At 41.3% G+C, this 10,609-nt stretch overlaps 1 protein-coding gene across 3 annotated transcripts in view; it reads left to right on the top strand.

The window, feature by feature from the left end:
- Positions 1-452: 452 nt before the first annotated feature.
- The window catches only part of Alcam (activated leukocyte cell adhesion molecule), a 185,269-nt gene continuing 175,112 nt past the window's right edge, over positions 453-10,609 (top strand). The window contains exon 1 of one of the 3 annotated variants that reach the window (XM_052740869.1): positions 453-710. In XM_052740869.1, the coding sequence (XP_052596829.1) occupies positions 638-710 (73 nt within the window). In that variant the 5' untranslated portion in view covers positions 453-637. The remainder of the gene's footprint in view (positions 711-10,609) is intronic. The other 2 variants (XM_052740867.1, XM_052740870.1) reach the window with 2 other exon arrangements.

Raw genomic sequence — 10,609 nt, 5'->3', positions numbered from 1 at the left:
CGGGAGGGAGGAGCGGGAGGAGCGGGAGGAGGAGGAGGAGACCGGCAGCTTACACACGCCTTCCAGCCCTCCACTCAGAGCAGCCCGAGCCCGCGGCCGCCTCCACTGCTCCAGCTGCCGCCGCTCCAGCCAGTGCCGCGGCTGCCACCTGAGGAGACCCACACGGTGCGAGCCCAAGGCGCTGCTGCCCCCGCCGACCCCTTCGAGGTCCCCCGAGATCCGTGCGCGGTGCAACTCTCACTGCTCTTCTTATCGTCTCCTTTTTTTTTTTTTCTTTTTGCAAGAAGAGAAACTAACCGGAGATTGCAGCCAAGAAGAACCGCGTCCACCTTGACTGACTACCGAAGCGTCTCCTGGAATTAAGAGGGTCGCCCGTCCTGGGAGGAGCAGCCAAAGACACCGAGGGAGGGCGTGGAGGGGGAGGGAGGAGTTGCGGGCGGCGCGTGGAGGAAAGTTGCGTGTGGTGTGGTCTAGACCCGACGGCGCAGCGCCACGATCCCCGGGGGACCGTGTGTCTAGGAAAACGCCGTTGCCCCTTGAGTCGGGACCCAGGAGCGAGCGGGCCCCGTGGGCCCGGGGACGACGCCCCCTCCTGCGGCGTGGACTTTGTCGGTGGCCCTCGAGGAGGAGGAGGAATATGGCACCTAAGGTTTCTCCTTCTGGCCGTCTGGTTTTCTGCCTCTTGATCTCCGCCGCGGTCCTCAGACCAGGTAAGCAATGGCCTCTGAGCAGGCGACTGGCGCGGTTGCCGTGGCCCGGGGGCGGTTCCCTGGGTGGCCTGGGACTGTGTGTTCTAGCGCGTGGTTGGGAAAGTCAGGGAGCTGGAAAGGCGCGCGGGGACGCGGACCGGTCCCTGGGAACAGTCACTGGTGTCACACGTTTTAGGCTTGACTGGGTCAGATCAAGTTTGGGCAGAGAAAGAGAGAGCGAGCGAGCACTGAGGAAATCTCCAGGAACTTTGGCTGAGGCTTAGCTTTGAGGCTGAGGAGCCCCCAGGATTTGCTCAACTCTCTCCCCAGCACGGTCCCTCCGGTCTCGGGGTGTCAAAGTCCACGTCACTGAACCCAGGGCAGTTTCCTTTCGCTGGGCTTTGAGCTGAAATAACTGCCTGTACTTTGTCATGATAAATCCCCTAGTAACTTCCTCTTGGTCATAATATGAAGACCTGGGAAGGAAGGCAGGGGCAAGGGAGGGCTTTGACCATCTCAGAAAAATAAATAAATAAATAAATAGATGAACACTGAAATAGCAGCTGCATCGTCTGGTGGGTGGTGAGTGGAGGGTTGATGGCAGCCGAGTCACGCAGCGTGGACTGGGTTAGCAGCCAGGTTTGTGAGCCCTGTGTGAGGGATTTCTTGATTTCCACACACCCGGTGATAGCGCCTCAGTTCTCACTTCTACGCTGAGTCTTCGAAGGAAAATGATAAAATTCCCACCAACCAGAATATCTTGGGGGGAATCCCTTTGCTCACCCTAGGGGACATCCCTGGCCCTGGCGTCCACCAGCTGGCCTGCGGGCTGACACACCGTAGTCCTGCCCTCCCAATATATGCTCTCCCAGTCTACTAGCCCAAGTGGCAGGTACTTTTCCCTGTGGAGCCCTAGGATCTAACCTTTTGAAGTTTTGATTTTCTACCGTTTAGTGGCTAGTTGGGGGTTCAACTACTATTCCCTGTTATTTTGGCTTCTGCCTGCTCCCCCCCCCCACCTCCCCTTTAGTTTTAAATCAAGGAGGAGGGGGAAAAAAGGACTGACTTCCTTTTCTCATCTTCTATCCCTGTACACCCCTTGAGTTATTGGCAAGCTGAAGCCACAGAAGAGGGTTTATAGGCTAGGAATCTTTCTCAGGAAAGAGGAGAAAGTAAGGAGGCCACAGGAGCCTGAGATCCTGCTGCTGCTGCTGCTGTGTGTGTGTGTGTGTGTGTGTGTGTGTGTGTGTGTGTGTGTGTGTGTGTGTTGGGGGGGGGAGATCAGAGTGGAGGGTTGTCTTCACCACCATATCTCTATATCAAAGTTGCATTTCTGGGTGAGGTAATGACTTTACTGTTTCTGAGGCTGGGAAAGACATCGGTGGCCAATCTCAGGCTCTGGGGCGGGGACCCTAAACCCTGAGTAGCACCGGATTTAAGGCAGGTAGGTCAGAGTCACAACACTCAGAAGATGAGCACCGGGCCCCTCGTCTTGCACAATGTAGACTCACTTTTTCTGGATCCCAGATGGGGGAAGGGCACCTTGGAACCCTGGTGAAGAGTCAATAAGGGAGCTTGGGAGTCAGTGTGTGAAATGTGACAATACACATGCCTGTGTCCGCTCTTGGCTTTAACCCTCTCACACCAGGCTCCGAGGCTGTCACACTTCCACCCCCCGGGCTGCAGCACACAGCAGTTAACCTTTCATGCGGTCGCGCTGGAATTTCTTTTCAGTTGGCCCCGTCGAAAAACAGGTTTTTCTTCACTCGGAACTGCCAACTGGGAGGGGGGAGAGGTTCCTCTTTCAGACCTGATGGCAATTCTTTCTGCACCGCAGCCTCCGGTCCAAGCCACCAGCTGTGCGCTTTCCCGCAGGAGCGCGCCTGCTGATCCGGGGGATCACAAGCCACAGACCCCCAAAATTCGCTATTCCCTTGAATGATAGCGCTGACGCAAACTTCTCCACGGGATCTCAGAGTGCTTTCAATGGAAAGATCGTGGTTGTAAAGGCACAGGGTCTCCAGCAAGTGAGTTCAGGACAGAGAGTGCGCCTCTTGCAGTGGGCTCTGCAGAGGGAGCCTTGAGAGTGAGGTACTGCCTAGCTTCATCCTTGGGGCTCATTTTCCTGCCTGCCTCATTTCCGAAGCAGTTTTTACAGTATGTGTCAGGTGCCAGAGGACAGACGCTGCTCCTGCAGGTCTTTTGACTTGACGAGGACCACAGTAGTGACCCATATGTTTTAGGCCTCTTGTATAATCTGTTTTGAAGGTAAAGGGAGGCAAGACTTCCACCAACAAAATCTGAATGTGATAAAGGCAAGGAAGTGTGTGCTCAGCATCCTAGGTGGCAAAAATCTCATTATTCTTGCAGAAAGAGCGTCAGCCTGTGGTGACATTTTGTACTGCTTTAAAGAAAGCTTTCCTTGGTTGTTTGCAAGGAGGTGTGGTATGGCAGTTAACTGTTTCTTCACTTGAGCCATCTGAGCACAGCCCTCCCTGGGAGTTTTTTTTTTTTTTTTTTTTTTTCATTTCTCATGAGGATACAAGGTTCACTCTAAGACTTAAGGACGCATAAAGCTGTTCTCAGTGGGGGTACCATCGTTTATCAGTTTATTTCATTAGTTCTGGGGCGGGGGGAAGCAGCCACTGAAGTCATGTCCTTTCAGATCTCTCACATGGGATTATTAAAATTTATTAATTTTACAAATACAAACTGCTTCGTAGCCACGATAGGTTGTTGTTTGCTTGGTTTATTTAATCCAATAGCAATTTACAATGCAATGGTGTACTGCTTGCAGCCAATTGCTTTTCTAGACTTGGCTCAAAACCTACGTCTACATTTGGGCACTTGAACATGACAAGAAACCTTTTGAGGCTTCAGCTTTCTCCTGTGAAAAGTAAAAAAGAAAAAGGAACCATGAATCTATTCCTTGAGACTTCCTCCAGCTCAGACACTATTTTTTTTGTATTGAGGTAGAAAAACATTTGGACTGACAGAATCATTTTCCAATAATGTGTTTCTTATACTCTCTTTCTGGACAAAATTTATTGCTAGAAAGATTTCAGTGTGTATCCCTACTGCTAACTTTCTCTCTTTTTCTCCTTTTATAAATTCATGAGAATGTGTTGTGCTTATTCTTCCAGGACCAATCAGGACAATCAAAACAACATGAGACGGGGTAGGGGTGGGGTGGGGGGTTATTAGTCTCCTATTCACCTAGGAGTGGGAAAGGTTTTAGACCTTAGAAAAGCCTGGTCGTGTAGCCATCTGCCTCCCTCTTAACTGCGTGTGTAGTTCTAGAATTAGGTATAAGCTGGCTGGTACTAAAATGCTCATGTACCAAAACTTGTTCTACTGACCCTAATAGTGCTCATATACAGAGAATACAACACGCGGAAACTTTCATGTCACTTTAAAAGCTATAGAAATCCAAGCTATTTTGCATTGCTAATTCCCAACTTTTCTGACATTTTAGGATATTCAAGCTCACTTTTTTTGTGTGATAGAAATTCAGATGGGAATGCATGTATATCACTAACTTGTTAAGCAGGCAGTCAACAAGAGCCCACTCAGTACTCTTAAGTACTATTTATATTGAAGCTGGTATTCCAGAGTTCAATTTCTTACCTATTGCATCTAAGAATGCTGTGGCATGACCTTGAGAGCTATTGTTCTGCCCCTGTTTCTCATCAACAGAATTTTCCTTTTATGTAATTCATGGTTCTGATTGTAGTGAGATTAATCATTCCACAGCACTGCGTTTTTGAAATTTGTAGATGTAAGATGTGCTATATTAAAACGTAAAGATATTAACAAAATATTTTTAATCTATTCCACTTAGTTATCTCTTTATTGTTTTATTAAAAGGCGCCAAAAATGTTACTTTCTTTTCTTTTATCTTAGTCCCTTTTTTATGCCCCCAATTCTTATGTCATTAAACCCAGATCTTACCGAAACTGAGTGCTGAATTGTAAACATTTTTTCATGTGTAATAGCAGTAATTTTAAGGCAGTGTTTTAAATGCTTTATGATCATTATGTCTTATATTCCAGACACACCATTTGTTTAACATCAAATATGAAAGAGTTCTTTAACCCAAGTAGACACATCTGATTTATATCTGGGAAAATGGAGAAGAGCCACACAGGTTTCCTATTTTAAATATAAAAGTGCATCCGTGTCTTTGTGTGGACAAAGAGAATCAGTTACTTCAAAGTGTTAATTTTGTTCTTTGTTGTTTTCACACAGGTCCATGCCATTGCTGGCATAAGACTTTTGTGACGTACAAAGAATTACATCATTCACTGAAATAACAAAAACTACCAAGAATATTTTCTTAGGAGTGGTGATAAATTAATGTTTGTTTATTATTACTTTCAAATTTTAGTTCATTTTCTTCTCAATGAGAACTAAAAAGACTGGAAATGTGTCCATTTCTACCTTTATTTACTTTCTTATTTGAGTATTTCCTTTCCCTATGGAGAGCAAGGTGAAATTTGAATATATATGTGTATATATATATATATATATATATATATATATCATGCCATTTGACAAAGCTGTAGCCTACAGTTACTCAAGCAATCTTACTATATGTAAAATGTTACATATTACTAGAGTTATAAATATTTTCATTCAGATATTTATTTAAACAACAAATCTCATAATTTTTTTTACTTTTTGTTTTTGACTAGAGTAGCATATATTTCAGAAAAAAAAATGGTTCAAAAATGTTGTGATATTTAGTCATTGTTTTATGGTAACCTATTATCATTGCCCATTATTGTAGTGTGTGTTCCAGGAATGAAATTAGCTTTTAATGCTTCTTCTTATTTATCTAGTCAGTTCTCAATTACCCATTGTATCGACAGGAAAATCAGAGTTGCATGCAGTGCATACCAGTCCTAATCAAAGGATTATTTAATGTGACTTTAAGTTGAGTTACTTAATGATCATGCCTGTATCTGGTCTTCTAAGGGTTGATTGTATTTAAAAATAATAAAATCAAACTATGTGGGGAATAGATGGTTCAGAAATTGGGTATCTAACTTCTGCCTCTGGTTTCTCCTTTCTCCTCTCTGTTTTCTATGTCCTTACAAAAAGTGAGGTGAAATCTTGGTCAAAGTAAGACTATAAGACTAAAAACATCATGTTTAGATGTAATTAAGTTTTTCCAGTCTTTTCAAATGGTAGAAATATCACGAACTCTTGACAGTCACAAGGAAAACATCCTATGGCCACATTATTTCATCTAATCTTCAAATTTGTCCAGTCACATATCAATCACTGAGATGGGCAAAGTTAATACTTTCCAGATTGGGTAAGAGTTTGCCTTCCCTAAGCGACCACTTTCTTAGCAAGTTTGTTCTGTTATTTTATATGAGTTTCTATGAATAAATCAAGAGGTGGCTCCTGTTTTCTTGATATAAGTTGGCTTGGCAACTTGGTACATTGATTCTCCAAGGGCTATTTACATACCTGCTCTTAGTAAAAACAGTAGTACTTTCAGTGGATTTCAAGGTCATTTTAAACAGTGGCAACCAGTAATGTAAAATTTATAAATAACAGAGGGAAACTGAATTAAAAGAAGTTTATAATTACTGAAGACACAACAATGGAATAGCTTTCTGCCCCAACCTCCTTTTCTTCTCCCTGGCTCATGGCATAGGCAGTTTTCCCGTGGTGTCCTCCTGCCATGAAGTACTGTGTCACCATGGGCCCAAAACAAGGGTGCCAATTGCATTCCAACTGGAAACTTCAGAACTATGATTCAAAACCTTTTCTCTTTGTAAGTCGATTTTCTCAAGTATTTCATTATAGTAACAGAGAACTGACAAGCAGAGCATAATTATTACTAACTGTTCCATCTACATGTTTACCTTCTAATACTTAACTATAAAAAATGCATTTGTCATCCTGAAAAAGTCCATATTCCTAACATTTTAAAATTTAAATGTCAGTTATAGTGAAATATCACCAAGAGATCTGAGCTTGATTCTTGTCGAGTACATGAAAGATGGAGTTATAGCCTGGTTTTGTAGTGAGTTTGATCGCTTAGATTCATAGTTAAAAAAGAGAAGTGGGGGAGAGGCAAAAAAAAAAGTGTGTGTGTGTGTGTGTGTGTGTGTGTGTGTGTGTGTGGTGGGGTGTTTGAGAGACAGAGACAGAGACAGAGAGACAGAGAGGCAGACACAAACACATACAGATTTACCAGGATCTTCCATTAATTTCTTACTCTTAAAATCTTAACCTATGGAATGAGAAGATGGAAAGTTTCATGTGGGAGAGAGAGAAGAGAGATTAAGACCAAGATCCATGCTTTGGCATGTCAAAAGAATGGCATAGAATACTGTGAAACCTCTAAATAAAGAATTTGTTACCAGTCAAAGGGCACATTGTTGGACAATCTAAATTCAAAACTCACATAACTACTCAACATGTAAAACATTCAGTAACTGCTGAGTCCTCGGAGTGTGTAGAGCAAAGGGCTGTACTTTGGGATGAGGAAGTGGGCTAGTTACTCGACAGCTAAGAGGCCATCCCTCCAGCACCGTGTTCTCTGGGAAGCAGAAACTTGTACAAAGTGTGTAACTAGAGCAAGGGGGGATTGCTGGGTGCTGCAAAAGAATAAAGAACAGTTTACATGGAAGCACCTGGATCTAGTTGAGGTTAGGATAAACTTGGAAAAGGTTTAGAGTGACAGCTGAGGCATGTGCTGAGGAGGAACCGGAGCAAAAACTTTTGGGTCAGAGAGTAGGAGGGATAAGGAGACTGGGGGTAGGGGGAATGGGGCTCTGACTCAGAGACAAGTGGAACCTGTTCCTTTTTAGCGAAACTAAACAAGCTCTAAAAGTTGTCACAGACACTGGGTGATTCTTGAGGTTGTTTAATACTTCCCTGCTACCTGCTAATTTGCTTGCCAATGTGAGGCTCAGAAAATCTGTTTCATTCAAGTACTTATACAGTGACAGAAAATTGCACAAACACTTCTCTGCTTTAGGAGGAGTAAGGACTCATTATATCCACATTTTTGCAATTTTCCTTTTCCTTATCAACACAGTTTAGAGACGAAGAAACTCTGTCATATCAGAACATTTGTTCCACCTCACCTAAAACCAAAAAAAAAATTTATGCATTTACTTAAATTGGGACATTGTGATGAACATTTTGCCATTCTTGGAAGTGTAGCTATTCCTGTATTTTTTATATTGTAAATAGAGCAATGAACATTCTTTTACATGCTATCTTCTGTATGAACAATGATGTTAGAAGGAAGGTATGTTAAAAGTGAAATTCCTGAGTTATATAACACATTCATCATTTGAAGAGAAATTCTAAAATTATATTTCAAAAAAACATGCTCCTACTATAATTGTGCTATTGCCATATAACAAACATAAAGAACTGATTTCATATAATCAAAAGATATTGTAAAATACAGTTATGAGTAATGCACATGCATAAATAATGTACATATAGAGAGCAGAAGTTACAAATATATTACTGCCTGACTTGGTTGTACACAGATGGAGCCATTGATGACGGGAAACTTGGTTCATATGGTTTTTTAAATTACTGTTCTTTACATATAATTTGACACCTAACTTCTAGAACACCTAACTTTTAGAACACAAGTTGTAGTTGGGAGCAATGTTTTATTCCACTCACAACTGTGGAATCAGATTGGCTGGCCCGAAAGTAGATTCAGAGGAAGCCACATGTGTGCCTTAAGTATTTGACACTGCTTTCCCTTACACAAGTGACTGCCAAATATTTGTATTCATTCACTGAAGGTACAACATACACTGTGGTGGTATAACTACTGCCATTTGCAATGCCCATACAAAAGATCTTACTAAGCAAACTTCACATATTTTTAAGTAAATCATATTTTGAACAATTCTTCCAGCAATTCAGTGGATCAGGGTCATCATTTAATGTTTTGTTAAAGCTGAAAAATAGCATTATTTACAAACACTAAAGAGGTTAATATGAGTAAACACATTTCATCCTGTAATCTTTGGACCTATTAAGAAAAATGGGAGCGAAGTATACTTCATGATGACTTTTATATAGAAAGAAGCATGGCAATCTATATTTGGAAAGTTTCCACCAAGAATATACTGAAGAAAACATTTTTAAAACAAGGAAAGAAATATTCACAGTGGAGTTAAGATGTAGTTTCAAGCTTTTTCTGCTTGTTATTTATGCTTGTATGTCACATTTATTAACTTAGTGTGTGTGTGTGTGTGTGTGTGTGTGTGTGTGTGTGTGTGTGTGTGTGTGCGCGCGTGCTCAGAGTGTGAGGATGGAGGTCACAGGACAACTTGCTGGAGTCCATTCTCTCCTGCTTTGGGTCTTGGAAATCAAGCTCAGATCATCAGGATTGACAGCAAGCACCTTTGCCCCCAGGGCCATCTCATATATTTTAACAAATATATATATTTGATTTTTTTTGTTTGTTTGTTTTTTAGATATGGGCTTTCCGTGTGGCCCTGGCTTCCCTGGAACTTACTCTGCAGACCAGGCTGGCCTCTGACTCAAAGATCTGCCTGCCTCTGCCTCCTGAGTGCTAGGATTAAAGATGTGAGATACCACTTCCTGGCTGACTGTTTATATTTTTATAGAGCTAAGCAAAATTCTTCATAGAATAGTATTTTTGGTATCAGATCAAGGAGGAAAATAGAATGGGTATTTGCATTCGTCCTTCTAGATAAATAACCTGTTTGACTCAGCCCCTGGATGACAACCTAGTTCTCAAATATAATTTATTTAAGAAATGTCTGTTTAGTGAGGAACTCAATCATGTTTCTTATTATACTAAAATATTAAATAAGTATCTGTTTATGAAACAGACCATGAATCAGTTATTATCCCTTTGATGATAAAAAATGTCCCCCATTTTAAAAAAATTGTAAAATAGAGAAAAGGAGGGAGGGAGAGAGAGAGAGAGAGAGAGAGACAGAGAGAGACAGAGAGACAGAGAGACAGAGAGACAGAGAGAGACAGAGAGACAGAGAGAGAGGAGTTGAGATTCACAGGATTGTTTTGGAGGTATGATATAGAATTAATCCAAAGTGTTCAGAGGGAAATCATTAGAACTCTTTAAACAGTAACTTCCTGTTGTAGGTTGTATGATACACACTTGGTGTTAAAACCTATTCTGTACTTGCGACAGCCCTGACTCATGGCTTCAGGACTAGATGTCACTTAAAGAACTGAAGAGCTGCAGCTGTGGTCAGGCGTTTTTTGTTTGTTTGTTTGTATTTTTTTTGTTGTTGTTGTTTTCAGGTAGTTTTCTAGCGTTTGTCTGTTTTCTCATTCATAAGTTGAGGATGATAATTATCAAATATATTTGATGTAAATATTCAAGAAGGTAATGAGTTTGTCTGGCATTTCCCCATGCCTGACACACAGTGGACTTTCAATAGTTAGGAATGGTTTGCATTCCATTTTCAGAAATAGTGTTAAAGCTGTAATGGAAATTGAACATTATTCTCCTCTATTACTGGAATTTAACAACTGCATCTACAATTACTATGCATTTTAAAACTCAATTAGTTAATAAGTTTTGTTGTGAATAACAAATTATCAGGGGAAATTACCACAGGTAATAGACAGGAAAGGTGCAGCAATGCATGAAGATGATATTTATTTCTATTGACAAAAATATCACATGTCTTTATAATAATCTGTGATAAATATTAAATTAGAATATATTTACCTGAGTAATAGAAAACTTATGTTTTCCAACTTTTCTAGATTTCTACAAGAAAATGGTATACATTTACAGTCTGCTTGCTTCTTATTTTCTCTAAAATCCCCTTAATTCACACAGCTACAGCCATATTTTCACTCTGTGGAATCTATCATCTTATCTGTTTATTTGCTTTGTAAATGGATTACAATGAAAGATATTA

The sequence above is a fragment of the Peromyscus californicus genome, unplaced genomic scaffold (assembly GCF_007827085.1).
Source record: "Peromyscus californicus insignis strain IS unplaced genomic scaffold, ASM782708v3 Scaffold_16__1_contigs__length_79575227, whole genome shotgun sequence".
NCBI classification, from domain to species: Eukaryota; Metazoa; Chordata; class Mammalia; order Rodentia; family Cricetidae; genus Peromyscus; species Peromyscus californicus.
Note: the sequence above shows the minus strand (reverse complement) of the source record. Positions and strands in the feature narration are given on the sequence as shown.